The sequence below is a fragment of the Pipistrellus hanaki genome (genome assembly GCF_964339955.1).
Source record: "Pipistrellus hanaki genome assembly, chromosome: 16".
NCBI lineage: Eukaryota > Metazoa > Chordata > Mammalia > Chiroptera > Vespertilionidae > Pipistrellus > Pipistrellus hanaki.
Window position 1 is genome coordinate 39,369,766 of NC_140518.1, and position 24,231 is coordinate 39,393,996.

At 53.5% G+C, this 24,231-nt stretch overlaps 1 protein-coding gene across 4 annotated transcripts in view; it reads right to left on the bottom strand.

Moving 5' to 3' along the window:
* PIK3R6 (phosphoinositide-3-kinase regulatory subunit 6) overlaps positions 1–24,231 on the bottom strand; it is a 41,317-nt gene that overhangs the window by 9,760 nt on the left and 7,326 nt on the right. For 2 of the 4 annotated variants that reach the window (XM_084863924.1, XM_084863927.1), the window contains exons 2-13: positions 19,691–19,791; positions 13,911–13,994; positions 13,253–13,344; positions 12,592–12,660; positions 11,785–11,966; positions 11,199–11,268; positions 8,939–9,122; positions 6,588–6,744; positions 5,354–5,457; positions 3,226–3,640; positions 3,058–3,136; positions 2,176–2,298 (exon numbers count right to left, since the gene is read on the bottom strand). In XM_084863924.1, coding sequence (XP_084720050.1) covers positions 2,176–2,298; positions 3,058–3,136; positions 3,226–3,640; positions 5,354–5,457; positions 6,588–6,744; positions 8,939–9,122; positions 11,199–11,268; positions 11,785–11,966; positions 12,592–12,660; positions 13,253–13,344; positions 13,911–13,994; positions 19,691–19,703 — 1,572 coding nt within the window. In that variant the 5' untranslated portion in view covers positions 19,704–19,791. The remainder of the gene's footprint in view (positions 1–2,175; positions 2,299–3,057; positions 3,137–3,225; positions 3,641–5,353; positions 5,458–6,587; positions 6,745–8,938; positions 9,123–11,198; positions 11,269–11,784; positions 11,967–12,591; positions 12,661–13,252; positions 13,345–13,910; positions 13,995–19,690; positions 19,792–24,231) is intronic. The other 2 variants (XM_084863926.1, XM_084863925.1) reach the window with 2 other exon arrangements.

The window sequence follows — 24,231 nt, forward strand, 5'->3', positions numbered from 1 at the left end:
TATATGTGTCCTGGCATGGGGGAAACACTACCAATAAAGATACATAGTTTTGAAGAAAGGGTATTTTAATACCTAGCTAAATAGTCTTTCATGTATTTGCAGACATTGTTTAGATAAGCAAGAATTCAGAAAACATGCCTCCCCCTAACATCTTTATGCAAATAAAAGATATAAGAAGGCACCCCAATCAATCAGGCACCGAAGCAAAATGGAGATCTCAATAAAGTGGCAAGTTTTAAAATAAATAGGTAAAAATCAGTAAGCCCCTTTTATACTAGCAGTAACACCATCCAGAAACAATGGGAGAAAAGTACCATCCTCACTTGCAAGGAAAAACCATTAAACATGAGGATAAATTAAGCAAGAATTGGGTCGAATCTAAATGCTGAGAACTGCACAACTATCATGAGGGATATCCAAGAAGACCTTAATAATTAGGGTTATGCTTTGGCCTCAGAGAAGGTGACTTAATATGCTATGGATGCTAATTCTCCTTCAAACTCCAACCAATGTCCCAAGGGAATTAAAAATAAAACAAAGCCCTGGCCGGTGTGGCTCAGTTGGTTGGGTGGCAGCCCTGCACACCAAAAGGTGGCAGGTTGGATTCCCAGCCAGGGCACATGCCCAGGTTGATCTCTGGTAGGGAGTATATAGGAGGCAGCCGAGTAATGTTTTGCTCACACATCAATATTTCTCTCTGTGTCCCTCTCCCTCTAAAGAAAATCAAAACTTTTTTAAAAAAATGAAAACAAAATTCTGAAACCAACCATAAATAAGCACATTCTGAAAAGTTTTGAAAAAGAAGAATAATGGGGTGAGCTTGCTCTGACAGCCACTAAAATATAAAAGTGCCAATTTGTATAGAACGGAATAGGTCGATGAGGAAGAATAGGTATCCAGAAATAAACTCAAGCATATGTTAGAATTTAGTAAATGATGAGAGCGGCATGGAGCAACATGGTTTATGCAATAAATAGCTTAGGAAAACTGCTATTTGGAAAAAATAAAATTACATACTCCCACACTAAATACTGACATTAATTGCAAATAGGTTATTTAAATGTAAAAGTGGAGATGTTAAAAGTATCAGGGTAAATTATCAGTGAAAATTTATTTTATCTCGAATACAATTTAATCAGTAGAGAAGTCCTTTCAAAACATAAAAGTGCTATGTAGGTCTAGATACCTGTGTTAAACTTTTGAAGATCAAACGCTCTAGTGACATAACTGATAGGCAAATAATAAAGTGGAATAAAATGTCTGCAACATGGATGATTGCAAAAAGGATAAGATTCTCTTAGTAGGTCAAGGCCTTTTCAAGTCAGTAAGAGACTAGCTTCTTCCCGCTATCGGCCACTCTGCGGTCTGTGTAAGAGAATGTGCTCTGGCATCAAGCTGCTTGGTCCCATACGGGACTCTACCACCCATTCGATACCTTTGGGCAAATCACCTAATCTCGCTGTGCCTCAGCTGCTGGATCTTTGAAATGTGGATGTGGACACAGTAGGGTTGCCCTGCGTTAAATGCTCAGAACAGTGCCCGGCACATGGACAGGCCCTGGAAGCATTCGATATTATAATCACAGACAAAGCCTCACGAGAAACGCACAAGAGGAGGAGTGTGACTGGCCTGCACACTTAGGCAAGGATGCGTTCCTTCGTCTTTCCCACCATGGTTCTGTCCGAGCACGGTCAGTAACCACGGGGCTGGCTCCCAGGACCCCTGTGGGTAGCAGCGTCTCCTCACCCCCTCCCGTGTACTCTAGATCAGCTCTAGGTGACTTCTACTACCTAACACAATGTGGATGCTGTGTACACAGCTGTCATACTGTGTTATCTGGGGAATAATGACAAGAAAAGAGAATGTGTGTGTGTTTAGTACAGAGGCCACTGTAGGCCCAGCACACATGAGCCACAGTGTAACTTGTTCTTCCTGAGAGGTTTCCACCCCGGGTTGGTTGACTCGGCAGACGTAGACCCCGTGGATAAGGAGGACTGGGGTGCCTGGTATGTGTTCTGAGTAAATCCCACCCACTCGCTGGTTAGGGTTCACTCCTGCCTCCTCCAACCATGGATCCCCTGGACTGACTCTTTAGGTCAAGGGTCAAGAGTCAAATCAGAAATGGCCCCCTCCCGCCTCCCTCCACCTTGCTGCCCTCCCCGCCCCTGCCCCTACCATCTCTGCCAGCTTCTGGATGGCCGGGCACAGGGTGTTGACGGTGCTCTCGTACCAGGGGTCCGCCCGGCCCAGGAACGCCGCCAGCTCTCCGAGCTCCAGGTGCCGGGAGGGTGCTCGCTTCTGAGGACACAGGGAGGAGGCCGACCCGTCAGGCCTGTCTCGGCCCCTCTTCCCGGCCGCAGGGTCCCCAGGGACCCGTCCGGGGCCACCAGCTTTGGGAATGTGGTTCCATTGCTTAACCTCTGGGAGCCATTTCTGCACCATCCACGGCGCTGTTCTGTCTCGGATGAAGCGGGAACGCCCGCTCTGAGGGCCACTGGCCAGGGTCCCTGCGAAATGCTCATCAGCCTTAACTGGAGGGAGGCCAGTGCTGCTTTGAACTTAATCTTCCCCAAAAGCAGCCCAGTGGGCAACGGGAATGAGAAACCTCGAGTGGGGCTTCCTCTCCCCCAGCGGGCCAATGGGCTTCCGCTGCCTGAAGTCCCCAGGAAGTGGTGTGTGTGCACGTGTGTGTGCACGTGCACACACGTGTGTGTGCACATGTGCATGTATGTGCATGTGCATGCACACGTGTGTATGCCCTGTTTGAGGATAAGCTTGACATTAATTCCATTAGAAAAACAAAATGAAAACCAGAGATGGGCAGGCTGCCTGCCCCTGTGAGAGAACGTCCCGCTGGCCACACTCAGCCCCAGGGCCATGTCCGTGGCTTCTGGAAAGATCTCTAGGGTCTCTCCCAGCTCCCCCTCCCAAGGAAGGGTGACCCCAGTTCCTGGAGCTTGGCCGGCAGGCTGCAGTGTGTCCTGCCCAGCCCCTAACCCAGCCCCCTGCTCCTGACCCCTCCCCCTCCCCCTCCCCCATGCCTCCTCCCCCCATCACCTCAGGGGTCAGCACGGGGATGTAGTAGAGCTGCAGGCTGAGTCTGGGAGACAGGCAGAACGTCTGGGTCTCTCGCTTCCTGGCCAGGGCAACAGAGCACAGGGGGTTCAGCACAGGCCCCCCCGGTGCCCCAGCACCCCCCGCCCCCCGCCCCGCTCCGGGCCCCACCTGAGGCTGTGGTAGGCCCTGGCCAGGCGCCCCAGCATCCTGTCGTCCCCCAGCACCAGCACCCGGGCCGTGTGCAGCCGGGCGACCCCGGGCAGCAGCTCTCCGTCCCCCCCGGGCTGGCCGGTCCGCCGGTGGAGCCCGGGGGGCCCGTCCCAGTGGCTGACGTCGGGGAGCCATGCGCGCTTCTTCACGCCCCCTTTGCGCTGCAGCGCGGCGCGCTCCGGCTCGGGGCTGCCGGGGGCGGGCGGCTCGTCGGTGCCCCAGGGGAGGTCCCGCTCGATGCCGCTGTCGGTGGACAGCACGGACGCGCGGGCCAGCTCCCGGTCCGGCAGGAGGCCCTGCAAGTCCAGGGCGTCCAAGTCCGCGCTGAGGTGCTGCTGGGAGCGCGGGCGCAGGAAGAGCATCAGTTCCTTCCCTGCGACGTGGAGAACCAGGCGGAGGGTGTGTGAGCTGGCAGGGCCTTGCCAGGGGTTCCTGTTTCTCAAACGCTGCTTCAAGCAGCAGCCCCAAAGACAAGCCACGAAGGAGCAGAGGTTCTGTGGCCGACAGACCCAGCCCCCCCCTTGTCTGCCCCATTCCTCAGCAGCTGAATGATAGATCCTCTCTTCTTCCAGTTGATGGACAGACATAAACCCCACCTGCAGCCAGACACTCCTGAGCACTGAACCACCCATCAGCACCTGCCAAATACCCTGAGCTCCCCGATTCCTAAATCCTTAGGCCTTACATGAACCACCAATCAGGTGTGCTGAGTGCCCTAAGCCCGGTCCCCTATCCTCCCCTTAAAGGTGCTTGTACCCCGGCCCTCGCTCTCTTCCGCTCTCTCTCTCTGGAAGCAGCCGGCAGTGGTACTCTTCTCTTCAATAAAGCCTGTGTCCTGGCATCCCAGTCTCCGGCCCCTTCTCTATTTCACCTTTTACTAAAGGCTTGGAGAAGCCTGCCGCCAAGGAATCAGCATCAAGGAATCACTCGAGACCCTGCTGTCACCTTCGCTCATTAGCATCCTCTCGCCCTCCCACTTCCTGTCGCTTCCCAGGACACAGAGCACAGACCGACAGCTGGGGGAGGACCTCCAGCCACAGCCCTGGGGGCTGAGCACGTTCATTTAATTTCCCACGAGGAAGCAGGCCCGGGGAGAACACGGGGTCTGTCTGGGGTGACCCAGCACGTGACCGGAAGTGCCAGGACCTCACCCAGCTCGCTAGTCCAGCTCTGCTCCCTGCATTCTGTGCCTGTGCCTTCCCCGCTCCCTCGGCAAGGCCAGGGGCACCGGGAGGGGACGCCCGTGTGGAGGGGAAGCTGGCAGCCCCTTCAGCTCCGGGAGCCATCACTTCTCTCGGGACTGCCTCCTTCTTGGGGACCTGCTTTGTCTGTTGGCGTCATCATGAGCAGGTGGCACCTTCTAGCCCAGTGGTTCTCAACCTTTCTAATGCCGCTACCCTTTAATACAATTTCTCATGGTGTGGTGACCCCCAACCAGAAAATTATTTTCGTTGTCATTTACAGTGATGTAAATATCTGTGTTTTCTGATGGTCTTAGGCGACACTGCCGGCGGTTCTCAACCTGTGAGTCCATATTTACATTACGATTCATAACAGTAGCAAAATTACAGTTATGAAGTAGCAACGAAAATAATTTCATGGTTGGGGGTCACCACACCATGTGGAACTGTATTAAAGGGTCGCAGCATTAGGAAGGTTGAGAACCACTGCTCTAGACAATGCGAGGCTTATTGCACTATATTGCACTATCTTCTATAATGCACTAAACTATTCTGACATAAGGAACGTACGTTCTTCCTTCAGATGTGCAGAGCAACTCGGCACACACCCAGACACGCAACAGATGTACACACGGACCCACAGACACATACAGACACACACAGATACACCTAGACAGATGCACACCCACAGACATACACAGACACAGACACACATAATAGATACAAAGATACAGTCACACAGAACACACACAGACACAGTAGATACACACACAAGCACATACAGATACACACACAGACATATACACAGATACACGTACACACACACACATGCACAGATGCACAGACACACGCGTATGCCGCTGTTCCCGGCCAGCTGCCACGGAGGAGTCAGAGGCGGGACTCACAGAGCTGCTCCTCGTCCGTCCACAGCTGGAACGTGATGTGCGGGCTGGGCAGGGGGATGCTGGGGGGCCGGGCCGGGAGGGCGTCACCTGAAGGAAGGAGCAGGCTGTGGAGACCACGGAGGAGAAGATTGTGGACTCTCCTCTGCCCTCCCGCCCCCCCCCTCCCCGCTCCTGTATGGGGCCTAGAGGGGGGTGGCAGAGACCCGCGCCCTCCCACCCCCGCTCTGGTTACGGCCTCGCCCTCTCCGCCACCGTCAGCTCACCAGGCCTAACACGGCAGCAGTCCCTCCTGCCCAGGGTGCTCAGAAGCTCCGTTTCCTGCAAACTTCCTAGCTCAGCCTTTAGGCCCCTTCACAAATCAGCTCACAGCGTCTTCCCCAGCCTTTGCTCCCGTGGCTGGTCCCTCTGCTAACCCCACTGCAGCCACGCTGCCTCTCCCAGTGTTAGGCGCCCTGCCTCCATCCAGAGGCTGCTGTGTGTCCCAGCATCTCTCCCAGGAGCTCGCACACAGAAAGCACTCAATTAACGTTTGCTCCAGGGGGTGACGCTCAAGAGCGCTCAGGAGCCAAGTACTAAGGTCAGCAGGACCCCTGCAGTCCCGGGGAGAGATGGGGCCGGGCCCTCCTCTTCTCCTCCTTCCGAAGCCTTCCTGACCCTCCACCCCGGCCGCCATTCCCTCCCAGCAGACCTTACTGGCCGCTTAACCATGAAATCCTCACACGTGGCCTTAGGGTTTGATTTCTACACAGCATGGCTCCCTCCCTACCAAGGCTGCAGGCTTCCTTACTGGAGAGCCGCCAATGCCCACAGAGCACTTAGGACTGCCAGGCCCTGTTCTCCGCCCCTGGCACACCTTGCCATCCCCTCACCGGATCAGGCACGGGCCACACAGAGTATCCGCATCCTCACTTCCCAGAGGAGGAGCCGGTGGCACAGAGAGGTTAGGTACCTGGCCCAAGGCCACACAGTGAGTCATGCAGTCAGAATCTGAGGCCAGGTATGCCAGCGCCAGCGTGCATGCTCTTAGCCAGGACCCTGTGCTCAAAAGCACTGTCCCATGCAGGCGCTCCACAGGGGCGCTGGCCGGTCAGTAAGATGGGCAGGACAAGGCAAGGTACGGGGCAGGTGCTGGCTGTGGCTGGGTGCTGGGGGTGGCCAGACCTGGTCTCTCCCTGTCCCTGCAGGGTGACTGCAGAGTGAGCAGGTGGTACCCAGGAGAGCGCCCGCCGCTTACCGCCGCAGCGCCCCCTGGCGGCCGCCGCCGGCCCCAGCAGCGAGCAGTAGATCTCCTCCAGCCTCTCCAGGTGGCCCTCCCCGGCCTCGCTGGCCGTCTGCTCCACCGCGGCCACCACCGCGTGGAAGTGGCGCTCCAGGGCGCGGCGCGGGCTGGCCTGTGGAGGGTGTGTGTGTGTGTCAGAGCCTGGATCCCGGCCCAGCACCCACCCACCCACCCCAGCTGGATGCCAAGTCTGCAGGTGCATGGACAACCCAACCGGGCGCCTCCCCTCTGCCTGCGGCGGAGCAGAGCAGGGAGCGGGCGCAGAAGGAACTTCCCTCCTGCCCCGCCACAGCTGCTCCCAGATGAGACCTGCGACTGCCGGTCCCTCTGCCCCTCCCCACTGGGGTGGGGGACAGCTGGTGCCCGGCTGTGGAGAACCCAGCCTGGCAGAATGGCTGCTGGCACCCATCTCCTTGAGGCGTCACCAAGCGTTTGTGTCAACGCCCTACCCCCACCAGGTCGCGAACTCCAGAAAGCAGCGAGTTTGTCTGTCTATTTATAGCTGCATCGCCAGCTCCGTGTCCATCCATGTATGCAATATTTCCTGAACGTCTCTCATTTTCATACTGCCTGGACCTAGCACTTAGACTGCCAAGCACTCATTTTTATTTAAATCAGCTCAGTTTCTTGGTTCAAAAGTACTTTAAAATGAAATTTTATATTGCTAACGTACATAAAAAGGCTGGCTCAGTGGCTGAGCGTTGACCTGTGAACCAGGAGGTCACGGGTTCGGTTCCTGGTCAGGGCACATGGCCGGGTTGCGGGCTTGACTCCCATGATGGAGGTAGCCAGTCAATGATGATGTTTCTATCTCTCTTTCCCTCTCTCTTTCTCTCTGAAATCAATAAAAATATGTATTTGAAAAATAAATAGAAAATAACGATCACAAAGCACAATGGCCGGTCATGCTTTAGGGCTGGATGCTTGATCTCTTTTTGAAAAGGGAGACGGGCCAGGGATGGAGATGTTTGCGGTAAAGCACCGGGCTGAGCCTTTCTCCTTAGCGGAACGGTGCCCTTCTGTGCCCTTTGGCACCGGGTGCTTCGCCCGCAGTGGAACAGCTCTGACACTCTGAGAACCGCCCGAGGCCCTGCTCCCCTGCTCCCTGGCCGTCTCCCTCGCCCCCCCACCACCAATGAGCCCACTCATCGCTGGAGTTGGGGCCCACACACACCACACCTCAGGGCTTGCTGTGATCTCTCTCTGCGTTAGGGGGCATGGTGACTAGCTAGGGCGCTAACAATATCTGCTGAGCGATCAGCTGAATGAACAAAAGCAACGAGAGGGATATGGAATCAGCGTCGAAAGGGGCCATGGGGACCATGGCATCTTGTTGCTTCATTTTATAAATTAATTATAAATAAATTAATGAATTAAATATGTCTCTATGGAGCACCCACAATGTGCCAGGCACTGTTCTGGATGCCAGGATACATCACTGAACAGACAGACAAAAATCCCTGCCCTCCTGGGGCTTATACTATAGTGTGTCTGCGGGGGGTCAGGGGAAGGGAGAGGGCTGGGGGAGATAATAAAACTGTATACAGCCCTGGCCGCATGGTTGAGTGTCCAACTATGAACCAGGAGGTCAGGGTTCAATTCCTGGTCAGGCCACATGCCTGGGTTTTAGGTTTGATCAATGATTCTCTCTCCTCATCAATGTTTCTCTCTCTCTCTCTCTCTCTCTCTCTCTCTCTCTCTCTCTCTCTCTCTCTCTCCATCTCCCTTCCTCTCTGATATCAATAAAAGTACATTTTAAAAAATAAAACTGCCTCTGGAGGGTGATATCCCAGTTTGTTACAAAGGAGTGGTGGGGGAGGCGACTGAACACGGGCTTGAAGTCAGAACTGGGCTCACATTCCGACTCAGTCCCTTTGCATGTGTGACCGTGAGCAGGTTAGCATCTTCTCTGTCCCCGAGTTTTGAAAAATGACATCCATGTCACAGTGCCGTGGTGACAATTTTAGAATGTGATATGTGAGAAGTGCTTCACACAGTGCCTGGAACACAACAAGCATCCAATAAACAGTAGCTAGTATGATTACCATTGTCATTATCATTGAGGCAACATACCAGACTGTCAATCGCTCATGTGTCTGGGTAGAGAGGGAGGTGAATATTTTTATTCTCTTCTGTGACTTAACTGCATTTCTCAGGCTTTCCTTAGCGCGTGTGTATTAATTTGTGACGCATGAACCAAGGTAATGTGGCCATAAGAGAGGGGCAGGCGGGTAGAGTAAGCAGTTGGTGTGGGCACGGGGGAGGGGGGGGCAGGATGGACCCCACGGGGCTGGGCAGGGCGTTACCTGCAGCTTCCGTTGCAGAGCGTCCGCCCGGCACGCGGTGCCCAGCGCTGCCTGCAGGGCGTGGGCGACCACGTGGCGCATGCAGGCCTCCGGGCTCTGCTGGGCCTGCGCCGCCTGGATCTCCAGCAGCAGGGCGCTGCACACCGCGGGGGACACCAGCTCCGGGTCCACGAAGAGGAACACTCTGAGGGCAGAGGGGGAGGCGTGGCTGATGAGGGTGACCGCCAGGTGAAGGGTCACCGAGGGGCACCCTCAGAGTCTTGCAGGCGCCCCCCCCCCAACTTATTTAGAACCTCACATTCAAAAGTCTATGGGGACTCGGGGGGTGGGGGGGTTGGCAACAGCAATGAATGGTGAGGACTGTGGCAAGGAAGAGCACACACTGCTGGAGACTCAGCTCTTCCAGAGAGGCCGCGGGTCCGGCTAGCCACGCATGTCAGACTCAAAGGCTGACAACGGGCCAAGCAAACAAGGTGTAAGTGTATGTGGGCCACACGAAAAACTTCAATTTTCATAAGAACGTGGGTTTATTTTGGTAGAGACATGCTGAATACAAAGGGCTGAAATAAATGAGTCATCGTTAACATAAAATAATAGAACATTTTTATAAAATTAATATTTTTTTCTTGAACTTTAACTTACCAGACACTAAATAACTGCACAAATTAATAAGCATAACAAAAAAAACACCCAAAAAACAAAAAAACAAAAAAAACCCAAAAACAAACAAACAAAAAAAACCCTAATTTTCTTGTTCTCCGAAAGTGAAATATTTCCTGTTGTGCACACCAAACACGCCAGTCCAAGACTAATGATGTGACCATCGGCTGCTAAAATATTCACTGCTGGTACCCTGTTTCCCCGAAAATAAGACAGTGTCTTATATTAATTTTTGCTCCCAAAGATGCGCTAGGTCTTATTTTCAGGGGATGTCTTATTTTTCCATGAAGAAGAATACGGTACGCATTTATTGTTAAATGAAAATAAAGGAAATTTATTACCTGTATACGGTACGGTAGTACGGTAGTTGTCAACACAAACCAGACAAACTGTGAATCCTACAGTATTAAGAATTTACTCATTTATTCCATGACAATCATGTCATCATCTTCTGAAACATCATCATAACAATCCAACTCCTGAATTTCCTGGTGAATTTCTTGTGACTCCATTTCTTTCAGAATCAGTGGACCAAATCTCTCATGTTTAGCCTGGCGGGGTGGGGGGGGGGCGCCTTATTTTCGGGGGATGCCTTATATTTCACTCAGAAGGAAACCTGTAAGTAGGCCTTATTTTCGGAGGATGTCTTATTTTCGGGGAAACACGGTATTAGTGGAGAGAAATGGTGCGCCTTTGAGTAAGGTGCATAAGGGAAATGAAAGCAACACCATGATAGCCATCAGTCATTAGTGAATGTTGTTCATTATTAATAACTATGTGTAACAAGATATTGTAAAAATTAAGCTACAAAATTTTTATTAAAACGTTTCTTACACAACCTTATATTGGCTGGGCCGCACAACTATTAGTTGTGGGCCGCGAGTTTGACATGCTTGGGCTAGTCTCTGGCATCCAGGTAGGTTCTCACCTAGATCCTGTCTCCTCTTTTGGCGTCCTGGCCCCTCGACCTCATGGACCTCTGGGAGGGACCCTAAGCCCTTCCTGCCGAAAGGGCGCTCTGAGCAGCTCCCCCTGCTCTCACCATCCCTGTCACACCCGGGGACCACCTCCGCCAGCTGCACTCCCACCTCTCCAAGGCTCATCCCTCCGAGCCCTTCCCGCCCTGCACCTCCATGAACACAGAGCCTCAAGCTCTGCCTCTCAACAGGGGAGGAAGCTAGGCACCCAACACCACCTGCCTCTCTCCCAGCTGCGACAGGGGGCACCTCCTCCCCCTCAGCCACAGGGCCAGGCGCACTGCTGACAGCCCGCAGACCTCTGTGCCGGGGCATGTGGCCCTCTGCTCTCGGCATTCTGCAGCTGCCTCTGCTGCCGGCCTGACGGATGCTGCCTGCCGGCCACGGGAAGGATGGAGGTGGAACAGCAGAACCCGGGGTGGCCAGGATCCTGTCCCTTCCTGCTTTCAGGGAGCTCCAGAGCAGGGCCTGCACCCGGAGGCGCACCCCCCGCTGGACACACGTCATGGACGGGAGCTCCGCTGGGCTCCCCAGATCCAGCCCCCTCCCTGGTCCTCCGGTCCGTGAGCCCCACAGGCCCAACCCTGGAGGGGCGGCGGGCAGTGCCCGGTGGAGCCACTCACCTCTCCTGGTAGGGGTACAGCTCGCTCCTCAGGTTCTGCTCGGCAATGACCAGCCTCTGGTACAGCGTCCCTGCCAAGTGGAGCACATCAGCAAGCTGCCGGCCTCTGACCCAGGTCCCTCCCCACAGCAGGTGCTGGGATGTGTGAGCCCCCAGAATCCTGAGACCGTGGGTGGTGGAGCTGGATTGCAGCGTGGGAGACCTGGGCAGCTCCCGCCTGGGGCAGCTCCTACCCGGGGCAGCTCCCACCTGGGGCAGCTCCTCCCTGGGGCAGCTCCTCCCTGGGGCAGTGCCTACCCGGGGCATCTCCCACCCGGGGCAGTGCCTACCTGGGCAGCTCCTCCCTGGGCAGCTCCTCCCTGGGGCAGCGCCTACCTGGGCAGCTTCTACCTGGGGCAGCTTCTACCTGGGCAGCTCCTCCCTGGGCAGCTCCTCCCTGGGGCAGCGCCTACCTGGGCAGCTTCTACCTGGGCAGTGTCTACCTGGGGCAGCACCTGCCCGGGGCAGCGCCTACCTGGGCAGGGTCTACCTGGGGCAGCTCCTGCCTGGTGCCTACCCGGGGCAGCGCCTCTCTGGGCAGCGCCTACCTGGGGCAGCGGACTCGGTTTTCAGGCGGATGGCGCAGTCCAGGGCCACGGTGCAGTAAGGGGCGGGCAGCGTCAGGAGCCGCACGCAGAGGGTGTAGGTCCTCCAGTAGAGCTCCTGCGGGATGCCTGTGGCCTGGGACAGAGGGAGGGGTTGGTGCCCGGAGCCCGAGGTCAGGACGGTCCTGGGTGGGGGTGGGAGAGGAGGAAGGTGGGCCTGAAGCAGGACCTGGGCTCCCACTTCTCTCCCAGTCTGTGCCTTCACCCCCTCTCCCAGCGCCTGGAGGACAGGCTGTGTGACTCTCCCTCCAGCTCCCCAAGAGGGACCGCCATCGGCCCTGTTCCCCCGGTGAGTCCCCTCCCTCCTCACCCTCTGCTCAGTGCCCCCCCGCCCCCCGCTCCCAGTCCAGGTTTCATTGCCCACTGCTAGGGAAAGGGCACAGCCAGTGAAAGGAAGCCATCCAGCCCTCGCCCTCGCTGGTTTGGCTCAGTGGCCAGAGCTTAGGCCTACGGACTGAAGGGTCCTAGGTTCAAAGGCACATGATCCCCAGTAGGGGGCGTGTAGGAGGCATCGGATCAATGATTCCCTCTCATCATTGATGTTTCTCTCTCCCTTTCTCACTGAAATCGATAAAAATATATTAAAAGAAAGAAAGGAATAAAGAAAGAAAGAAAGAAAGAAAGAAAGAAAGAAAGAAGAAAAGAAAAGAAAAGAAAAGAAAGAGAAAGCAAGCAAGCCGATCTGGGCCCAGCCCCTCCTCGTGCACCCCCCGCCCCCCCCCCCCCCCCCCCCGCACCTCAGCGGCTCACCTTGGTGAGCACGTACATGAGGGTGTGCAGCAGAGGGATGATGACGCGCTGGGTGTCCTCGCGTTCTGCCTGGAAAGCACGGATGGGGTGGGGGTGAGGGGCTCACACACCTGCCGGGGCAGCTGAGGGGGGTGAGGGGGTGGCGGGGACGTGGTGGGAAGGGCCACAGTCCGCCCTGCAAAGGAGGAGGGAGGAGAGAGCTCAGGGGTGGCGGTCCCAGTGTGAGGGCGCAGGCGACTCCGTGGAGGGTGTGTGTGTGTGTGTGTGTGTGTGTGTGTGTGTGACCCAGGGCAGGAGCTGGGAGCAAGGCCACAGACAGCCCCCAACTTGGAGGCTCCCTGAGTGCAGCCCTGGGTGGGCGGGGGCACGGGGAGGGTGTGCGGGGAGGGGTGTGCAGGGGCGTGGCTGTGAGGCAGCTGGACGCTCCAGCAGCCGTGCGGTCCTGTTTCCGGGTGCGGTCTCCCTCTGCCACGGGGCGTGGCTTTTCGTTGGTGCCCACGTTATGGCTTCTTTTGGGAAGATGCCAGCTCATGGTAGCATCATTTAAAGAAAGCAGAGGAGGCAGACCCGTGGTGGGAACGGTCTGGGGGACGCAGAGAGCAGAGCCCAGCGGGTGGCCCCTCTCCCTCTCCCCCTTTGGCCTCCCAGGCCGGGGACCCACCTTCTCCAGCTCCCGGAGCAGAATGCGGACCAGCGCCGGGCTCTTCCCAGGATCGCGCTCCACCTTCTTGTGCAGGGACCACCGCCACATGCCTGGCCGGGAGGGAGGGGCGGCTCTCAGAGGAGACCCTCTGAGCTGGGCCCCGAGTCCCGGGGACCAGACCGTGCCCTGGAGCAGCCACGGGGCTGGCCCCGGGCCAGGCATGGCTCCAGGAACACCGTGGGCGGGGGCTTGTCCATGTGCGGAGTCCTCACCGCTGCCCTGGAGGACAGGATTCCCAGTGCAGACAGGAGGAGGGGACATGGGGAGAGGGGTGTGGGCATGGGGCTTACAGAGCGGCACACTTTACAGCTCAGCAAGTGGGCCTGAAGGGCGCAGGGATTTCGTGGGCAAGGGGAGGTGGGGCAGGTGGTTAGCAAAGAGGCTGCAGGTCCCCAGGGTGCTCACAGGGTGGGGGTGGGGGTGGGGGTGGGGGTGGGGGTGGGGGTGGGAGGGTAGGGGTGGGGATGGGGGTGGAGGAAGGCTTCTGGGTTATTCAGGCCCCAGGGGTCTCCAGCAGGCTGAGGGCCCTGTGAGCTGCAGGCGGCACGCTTTGTTGAGAAGGTGTGTGTGTGTGGGGGGGGGGGGTGGAGGAAGGGCGGGGACCACTGGCTCTTACCCCGGTTGCTCCGCAGGGCGGGGGCCTGGGCGCTGAGCTCCCGCAGCACCGCCTGCACGCTCCGCTGCAGGTCCAGCTCCGCATCTGGGCGCGGAGAGGGCGGAGCTGAGAGGCCAGGAGCTTCGGGGTCCCACCCTCGCCCCACGTTCCCTCTCCCATCAGAATGTCTGCAGCCCCTCCTCCGAGCCCCAGGAGGTGCTGGGAGTGTCAGCCTGAGCCGGCAGGCAGTGCCGGGCGGGGCGGGGGGTCCAGCCTTTCACACCGAGCTCCTGTGGTTCCTGCAAAACCGGGGGTGCCGCCGTGGCACACGAGACCTTTCAGCCGGTACACCGGTGACCTGATGTTTGATAACCGTGATCATTCTGATGCGCAGTGAGAAACTAGGTACCCAGTTCCTCAGCGAACGCAAGGAGCCAACGTTGAGTCAGTTCACAGACACACATCAGGTAACACCAGGGAGAGGCCTGACTCTCTGCCCGGCCAAACCTCACTGAGGCTCTCCGGAGCCCTCTTCTCCACCGGCCCGGCCTGGGCCCCGCCCGGCCCTCGGCCTGCCGAGCAGTTTCAGCAGGAATCCTGCTGTCAGTGCGCGGGGAATCCCCCGCCTGATGTCTGAGCAAATTCGCCGTCCCCACGTCTGATGTCTAAGTCCTTGGCCTGCCTCTAGCGGGAACCCTGTCAGGCCGGTTGGATAAGAAGCCCCCCAGCCCTGAGGCCTCTGCTTAGCAATTCTCCGTCCGCGGCCTCCCTGTGCGGGGGCTGGCCCTCCCCAGCCTCCTCTGCCTCACTGGGAGTGGAGCTGAGGTCTCTTCTGTGGCAGGAGTCTTGCATAGAGTGTTCCTCGGTGCTTTAATGAGGGCCAGAGTCCTTTCCTTTCTTTCTTTCTTTCTTTCTTTCTTTCTTTCTTTCTTTCTTTCTTTCTTTCTTTCTTTCTTTCTTCCTTCCTTCCTTCCTTCCTTCCTTCCTTTCTTTCTTTCTTTCTTTCTTTTTTAAATATATTTTATTGATTTTTTTACAGAGAGGAAGAGAGAAGGATAGAGTTAGAAACATCGATGAGAATCATTGATCAGCTGCCTCTTGCACACCCCCCACTGGGAATGTGCCCGCAACCAAGGTAAATGCCCTTGATGGGAATCAAACCTGGGACCTTTCAGTCCGCAGACTGATGCTCTATCCACTGAGCCAAACCGGTTTCGGCAGAGCCATTCTTTCTTTCCTAGCGGTGCATTGGCATGGCAAAATGGCGAAGGCGGCATAGAGATAAGTAACTGATGTTGGGAAGCGTGACAGCTGTGAGCACATGCTCGGCAGGTCCCTCTATGAGACGGTCCACCCACCAGGGCGGGGAGCTTGGGGTGGCGGGGCCGGGAACTCTGTTGGTTTGTGCCAAGGCCGTGCCACCCGGCCCACACTGAGGGCAGCAGGGACGCCAAAGCAGGCTGGTCCTGGAGAGGCAAGCCTGCTCTGGCGGCTGACTTCAGCTCAGGGTTCCCCAGCCGCCCTGCGGGGGGAGCCTTCCCGTCTGAGACATTTCCCCCCTCCCCTCCGTCCTCCTCCTTCCTCCAGAGTCAGATCTGCACCAGCGCCGACAGCTTGCTCCTCGGTGTCCCCAGCGCCCTCTCCGTGGTCCACCCACGGCGTCTCCCCGCGCACACCCCTGCGTGCCCACTCCTGCCTCGGTGTGTGCTTCTCGGGGGATCCGAGGAGCACAGGCAGGACGGGAGACGCTCCTGGCACGTCAGTCCCCTGTATGACGCATGCCAATCGGAGTTTGTCTTTGTGGGCAAGCGCCTTTCTCTGGGTGTCAGACGACAGCAGCCACAGGCCTCAGGGGCTCGCTCCCCTTTGCCTCAGCCGCCAGGAAACTTACTGCCAAACTGGGGCCCAGCCTCAGGCCTCCGCTCATCCCCAGGGATGGGACCTCTGTCCTGTCCCTCTCCGGTGCTTCTGCTTTATGTCCTACTTCCATCTGCGAGTTGCCTCGGCTGCCTCGGGAGCAGATGGGATGGAGATGGCAAGTTCTAGAAACCAGCAGGTTGCCGTCCGGGGATTGAAGTGTGCTCAGGCCCAGGCACCCCCTGCCCTGATGCTCACAGAATGAAAGGAGGGAGGGAGGCCAAAACTGGTTTGGCTCAGTGGACAGAGAGTCGGCTAACCCGCTCCCCCGGGGCAGGGCTCTGGCACGGGCTGGTGCAGAGTCTGCCGGGGCCACTGGCCGCTCTGAAACCTTCGCCTTGTCCCCAGACCACACCAAGGCCCAATGCTAAGCCTGCTCCAGGCTGGGAGCGGACAGCGAGCTGATCCTGTCCACGTTTGCCCGCCCGGCCACTGGCCAGGAGATAGTCCAGCATGGCCCGAGGCTGGCCACAGCTGCCCTTTCGTCTGCCCTTCTCCGCCTTGCATGAAGACTGGTTGCAGGGTGAATTATTAAAAAAATAATTGATGTTGCCGAAACCGGTTTGGCTCAGTGGATAGAGCGTCGGCCTGCGGACTGAAAGGTCCCGGGTTCAATTCCGGTCAAGGGCATGTGCCTTGGTTGCGGGCACATCCCCAGTAGGGGATGTGCAAGAGGCAGCTGATCGACGATTCTCTCTCATCGATGTTTCTAACTCTTGATCCCTCCCTCTTCCTCTCTGTAAAAAATCAATAAAATATATTTAAAAAAATAATTGATGTTAAGTCTCCTTCCCTCCCTTCCTCCCTCATTTCTTTCTTTCTTAAAAAAAATTTTTTTTTTTATTGATTTTTTACAGAGAGGAAGAGGGATAGAAAGCCAGAAACATCGATAAGAGAGAAACAGGGATCAGCTGCCTCTTGCACATCCCCAGTGGGTACATGCCCTTGACCGGAATCGAACCTGGGACCCCCCCAATCCGCAGCCGACTCTCTGTCCACTGAGCCAAACCAGTTTTGGCCTCCCTCCCTCCTTTCATTCTTTCTTCCTCTCTTCCCTCCCCCCTCCCCACCCGCCCTGCACACACAGGCTGACAGCTGATGGTGACTTCCTCCCGCCCCCTCGCTAGAGGGCAGAGGAGCCTTTATCTTCCGAGCAGAGGTTAGCTTCCCCTGCTTTGCAAAGGGAGTTACGTTTTCATTTTCAGAGAAAAATAGAGAAGTTGCCCGTAGCCCCGGGAGACAGCCCCCAAATAAACTTTGTTTTCAAAAGTCTGGGCACTCCCAGGCTCCGGTCCACACGTGGCCGCAGATGTGTTTTGTGTGGGCTTGTAGAGCCTCAAAAACACCTGAATGGGCTGCCAACATGCACAAACGGGGGGGCTCTGCATTGCGGGGGGGGGGGGGGGAGGGCGGGCATCGCTTGGACGTCTGCTGATCCTTCCACAGCTGTCCCGTGCGGGGAAGCACAGGTTCTGGTTCCTCCCAGTTCCCACTCTCCTCCTTTCACTCCTCTCCATCCTCCCTGAGCCCAGGAGTTTGAGACCCTGGTCATGTGACTGGGACAATCAATCAGATCGTCTTAAAGGTGTGGGGAGGGAGCCTGCAGCCCTTAGTTAAAGGGGACAGTGGCAACCCAAGATGTGCGGTTGGATTCCCTGAGGGTTCCAGGTCACAGGGGTTATGGGGACCCAGGGGATGAGGGAGACCAGGGCGAGCTGGGACATAACTGACTGGTGCTGGCAAGGATCTCTGATGAGAGCAGCAAAGCACTAAACTCTGAGCCCTTGAATGCCATTGCCATGCTCTCCTGTGCCACCTTTGCCGGAGCACAAGAATGTCCCCAAGGGAACTCCCTTTTTCCCTGTGGACCATGGAGGCCTGGCCAAGGGGCCTGCAGCCCCCGTGGAAGAGAGACCACATTCTTTCCCACCAGCCAGACTCTCAGAGCCAGGCCGGTGTTATAGCGGAGAGAGAGAAGGAGAGAGAGAAGGGAGAGAAGGAGAAGGAAGGCTGAGAGGGTCCTGACCACGGTAGGACCCCCAGAGTTCAGGGTCTGGACCTCCATTTGAGACCCTTCAAAGCTGTCCCAGGTCTTGGCCATGCCAGCTCTCCATTGTCCTTCGATCCCAGACGGGTCAAGTCTCTCGCCACACCCCTCCTAGCGTTGTTTGCTTTCTCCTAGTCCCCAATCCTGAGGCACATTAGAATCACCTGGAAAGCTTTCCAAGAAAATACCCATGCATAGTCCCCCCCAAACCAAAACCACTTCTCTGAGGGCGGGGCCTACTGATTAACTTTTATTTTGTTTTTAAAACATATTTTTATTTATTTCAGGGAGAGGAAGAGAGAGAAGAAACATCCATGATGAGAGGGAATCATTGATTGGCTGCCTCCTGCATGCCCCACACTAGGGATCGAGCCTGCAACCCAGGCATGTGCCCTTGACTGGAATCAAATTTGGGACCTTTGATTCAGCAGGCCGACGCTCCGTCCAGTGAGCCAAACCGCCTGGGGCTCAGCTGGGTCTTCTGCCTGGCGCCGCTCCCTGGCGGTGACGGGGGTGGCCAGTGTTCATATCTTAGGAATGATGACAGTCTGGTAGCTGTGCTTCCCTGGGGTGTCCCCTCACCTTCCCCAGGACAGGGGTCCTCCAGGGCACTGGAGTCTGTGCCGGGAGGCCTGCGGAGTGCACTGATGAGATGGGTAACCACTGGCTAGCACACACCTCCGGGGAGGGGCCATCGCTCTCACAGGTTCACATAAGGAAACGAATCTAGGTTTTGAAATCAGGCAAATCTGGGTTGCAATCCTGACTCTGCCACTTACTAGCTCTGTGGCTTTGAGCAAATTCCCTACCAGTGGCCGGCAAATGCATTAGTCAACAGAGCCAAATATCAACAGGACAACGATTGACATTTCTTTTGAGAGCCACATTTTTTAAACAACTTCTTCTAATGCCACTTCTTCAAAATAGACTCGCCCAGGCCGTGGTATTTTGTGGAAGAGCCACATGCAAAGGGCCAAAGAGCCACATGTGGTTTGCGAGCCATAGTTTGCCGACCACGGCCCTAACCTCTCTGAGCCTCAGTTTTGTTTCCAGTAAAATAAGGAAAATCACACTGATATTCCTACCTCGCAGAAATATCTGACGTTTGCATGAGGCCACCCACAGTGAAATCGCTAAGAGCAGGATGCTGGAGCCGGATCACTGGGTCAAATCCTGATCTCACCACAAGGTGTCTGTGTGATTGTGGGAACAACCCCCGTCTTCCCTGTGTCTCACTTTATCCATCTGTAAAATGGGAGTAAGAATAATATCTATCTTTCTTTCTTCTTTTTTTAAAAAATATATTTTATTGATTTTGTACAGAGAGGAAGGGAGAGAGATAGAGAGTTAGAAACATCGATGAGAGAGAATCATCGATCAGCTGCCTCTTGCACACCCCTTACTGGGGATGTGCCCGCAACCAAGGTACATGCCCTTGACCGGAATCGAACCCGGGACCTTTCAGTCCCCAAGCCGACGCTCTATCCACTGAGCCAAACCGGTTTCGGCAATATCTATCTTTCCAATGACTAAATGCGATCATATTTGTTGTGCTTTCACTAGTACTTGATATACTGTAAGCTCTATGAAAGGTTTTGTTCAATAAAGGCAAGGTTTTGGTAATAAACCTTGCCTATTACTGTCCTTTTCCCCAGTGTCCAGCTCAGTGACCTATACACAGCTGAGTCCAATGACAGGGTGTGGATGTCCGAACGTGGATGTTCTCACATTCCGGCGGCAGGGTTGGGCTCTCACAGCCCTGGACAGCCTCACCTGCAAGAAGGTCTTTCCCATGATGCACCGGGCGCACTAGACCCCCCTCCGCGGCCATACTGACCTGAGCTCTCCATGGGAGCCGGCGTGTGAGGAGGATGTGGTTGTCTCGGGCAGCAGAATGGAAAGTAAAGTGGTTTGGTTTTTTCCTGCACAGAGATGGTTCTGCAAAACAAGAGGCAGTGAGTGTGAGTGGTGGAAGGTGCAGAAAGTGTGCTTGGGGACGGAGAGGCTCCAGGGACCTGGGCTTCCAGCACACGGCGGGGCAGTCTAGGTTTATGGAAGGAACACGGCCATGGTGCTTGCTGTGTGGCAGGCGCTCCCCTAAGCACTTAAAAAGGGTCAGCTCTTTGACATCAATGTTAACCTTACGTTGTAGATACTATTTTCTCCCAAAGTACAAATGGGGAAATTGAAGCACAGAGAGCGCCCATGACTCTTCCAGGTCAAATAGCCAGCGAGTAGCAGGATGAGCACTGGACTTGGACTATCTGGCTTCAGGGCCCGTGCCCCATCACGAGCCCAGGCTGCTGCACTGGAGGGGAGGGACTTCCAAAGAGAGAGAAAACCAAGGGACAATATTAGAAACAACAAAAATACACACACAGCCGAAACCGGTTTGGCTCACTGATAGAGCTTCGGTCTGCGGACTGAAGAGTCCCAGGTTCGATTCCGGTCAGGGGCATGTACGTTGGTTGCGGACACATCCCCGGTGGGGGGTGTGCAAGAGGCAGCTGATCGATGTTTCTCTCTCATCGACGTTTCTATCTTTCTATCTCTATCCCTTCCTCTCTGTAAAAAATGAATAAAATATATATTTAAAAAAATACACACACACTCACACACATATATATTTGTGTTTTTAAAATTATATTTTTATTGACCTTAGAGAGGAAGGGAGAGGGAGAAAGAGAGAAATGTCAATAATAAGAGAGAATCATTGATCGGCTGCCTTCTGCACACCCCCCACTGGGGATCGAGTCTGCAACCTGGGCATGTGCCCTGACCGGGAATTGAACCATGACCTTCTGGTTCATGGGTCAACGCTCAACCACTGAACCATGCCGGCAACACTAGACATATACAGTATATTTGTAGCAAAAAAGGAAAAGAAAAAAAGAGAACAAAGAAAAAAGAAAAAAGAAAATCTGAATCCTACATCAGATTTAGTTTTCTAGAAAATAAAATTGACTCAAAAGTCTCTAGAAGAGTTGGTAAATCTGCTTACCAACTGAGTAACCACTGAGGAAACAGAGAAAGGAACCAGCTCCTAAAATGTGGTGTCTGCCTCAGAAGGTTCCTGTGATAAATTCTCTCAGCGCTGCAAACTAAAGTCATTTTCTACGTTACTTAAACTGTCCCCAAACACAGCAAAAGAAAGAAAGGTTTCTCTTAAAAAAAAAGCCAGCTTATCCTTGACACCAAAATCTCATAAAGATAGTTTTAAAAATAGATGAAGCACTTCAAACCCATCGAGATAAGTATTTTAAAAAGAAAAGCAATAGGAAGTAACCAGTGTTGGTGAGGACGGGGGAGATTGGCGCCCCGGGGCACTGGTGGCTGGCATTTAAAATGGTGCAGCTGCTGAGGAGAGCCGTCTGGCAGCTCCTCAAAGAGTTCCACAGAGTCACCAGGTGACCCAGCAACTCCACTCCTGGGAAAATCCCCAAAAGAATTGAAAATGAGGACTCCCACAGCAGCATCCTTCAAAATGCTCAAAGATGGAAACACCACAAATGCCCCTCAACAGATGATGAATAAACAAAACGGGTGTATACATATAATGAAAAGCTATCCAGCCTTTCAAAAGAATGAAACCATGCTGCTATTTAAATCAACCTCGGAAACATGCCAATTCAAATAAGTCAAAATGACAAATATTATGATTGCACTTTCGTGAGGCACTCAGAAAAGGCGAATTCACAGAGACAGAAAGTATAACGGAGGTGCCTAGGGGCTTGGGGGAGGGAGGGATGGGGAGCTGGTGTTGAATGAGTTTCTTCTGGGGATGATGAAGAAGTTCTAGGAATGGGTAGTGGTGTGGATTACACAACATTGGTATTTACTTAATGCCACTGAACTGTACACTTTAAAATGGTTCAAATGGTAAATTTTATGGTATGTATATTTTACCACAATGAAAGGTAGATTAGGCTCACTCATAAATATATATGTACAAATTCTAACTAAATATCAACTAGTTGAATTTAATGTATTAAAATGATAATGGACTCGTAACAACCTTAGCCTGTTGATATAAGCATAGGAATGAAAATTAAAATGTGATATGACTTTGGCAAAGATTAGAAAAGATGAAAACATCAAAATGTGCTTACTTTTTTACCAAGAAATTCCACTTTTAGAAATGTATGTTAAGTACAAGTGAATCAGGCGTATGTGCAGCAATGCTCATGAAAACACTGTTTGTGAGAACCAGGAGAAACTTAAAGGCCCGACTAGAGAATATCAATGAAGCAGATTAGAGTAACCTGTGCACCGGAATACTACGCAGGCATAAACACGATGATGTACGTCCATATTTATTGAATTGAAAAGATTTTTAAGTGTTCATTTTAAAGAGTTGGTAACAAAACAATGGGCACACTTTGAACACATTAGATTTCAACAGTATATTTCTAAGTCTGCACATATGCACTGAAAAAGTCAGGAAAAGCTAAACATCAAAATGTGATGTTGGAGGTTCTAGATCTGGCGAAGACGGAGCAAGAACAGTCCCCTGTGACGCCCCCACTGAGTGAGCTGGCAGCTCTGGACACTGTGCTCCAACGGCCAACAGCGCTCTGAGGACTCTGCAAAGCAAACACAGCAAGCAGAGCGGGGAAGGAGCGGGTCCTGGAAGGGAGAGCAACTGGCAGCGAGCTTTCTGCTCTCTCCCCTCTCCCTCCCGCATTGCACCTTGGCCTGGACACAGAGGCAGCCTGAACTGCACACTGAGGGCGGACAGAAAGATCTAGAAGAAAAGCTTTCTCTTTCTGGCCTGACAAGCAGAAAAGGGTCCCCTAAGGATTGGAGGAATGGGGCGGGGGGCAGGGGGGGATTCCTTGTTTCTTTTTCCTGTCCTCCTGCTATCGCCCCTAGGAATCCTGCACAGCAGCAGCAGCAGCCACAGCAGTGATGGCTGTGGGGGCCATGCAGGTCCCTAAGTCAGGAGCAAGGGGCCATCTCTTGGACTGAGGAACCATGTTCCAAGGGCCCTGGGAGAATCCTTATTGCTTCCCCCCCCCACCCACCCCCAATCTGTGGGGAAAAACACCAGAAAGAAAAAAACAAAACAAAACAAAACAAAAAGCAAGAAAAAAAATAATAAAATGATACACCTAAATATCAATAATTACATTAAACATCTAAACACCAATTAAAAGACAGAGATTGTCAACAGCAATGAAAAGATAAAACCTGAACCAACTTTATGCTATTTACAATAAATTCACTTTGAAATGTTACAGGTAGGTTCAGAACAAAAGAACAGAAACATATACTAGACAAACACTAATGAAAAGAAAGCTGAAATGGTTTCAGATGAAAATGAGACAAATAGATTCCAGAGCAAGGAAAATTACCAGGAATAAGCAGGGGAATTACATAATGATGAAAGGGCCAGTTAATGAAAGAGATATAACAATCCTAAGTAGGTATGCACTACCGACAGGGATTCAGAATAGGCGATGGTAAAACTAGTAAAACTAAAGGCTGGTTTTCACAGAATTCTCTTCATAATGGATAGAATGAGCAGGTAGAAAACCAGCAAGGGCATAGACCATCAAACAAACCTAAACACATTTAAAATAATGGAGATTACGCAAAGTAGGTTTGTTGATTATAATGAAATTAAACTTGAAACCAGTAACATAACGGTAACCAGGAAATCTTCAAATACGTGGATATTAAACAGTACATTTTAAAATAAGCTGTGGGCCCAGGAAATGAAAGAGGAGGAAGCACTTCCCAGCTCAGTGTCTGAACCCAGCATTCTCCTGATTCTCAAACCAGACAGAGACAGGACCAAAAAAAGATCAATATCTTTATGGACATACATGAAAAAATTCTCATCAAAACAGAAAAAGAATAAGGAGTTTATCCCAGGGATGCAAGACCAGTTCAATATTCAGATGTCAAAATATATAATCTACCATCTTACAGTAGAGCCTAAAAGAGAAAGCCCATGTGATCCTATCACTTGATGCAGTAAAGGCATTTGACAATTTTTAACACTCATTCATGATTTTAAAAACTTGGCAAATTAGGAGTATAAGGGAACTTTTTTGACATTTACCAAAAAACATCACAGCTAACATTAATAGTAAAGACTGGATTTTCCCCCTCAACCACTAGGAAGAGGCCACTCCTATTCAACAATTCAACACAATATTGGAAGCTGTGGCAGGCCAAAGAACAAATGTCAGCACACAACATTAGTCATCTTATCTAATAAAAGAGTAATATGCAAATTGACTATCACTCCAACCCACAAGATGGCTGCCTCCATGTGGTTAAAGATGGTTGCCCCCATGTGGACACAAGATGGTCACCACAAGATGACCGGCAGGGAAGGGTAGTAGGGAGGGACCAGGCCTGCAGGGGAGG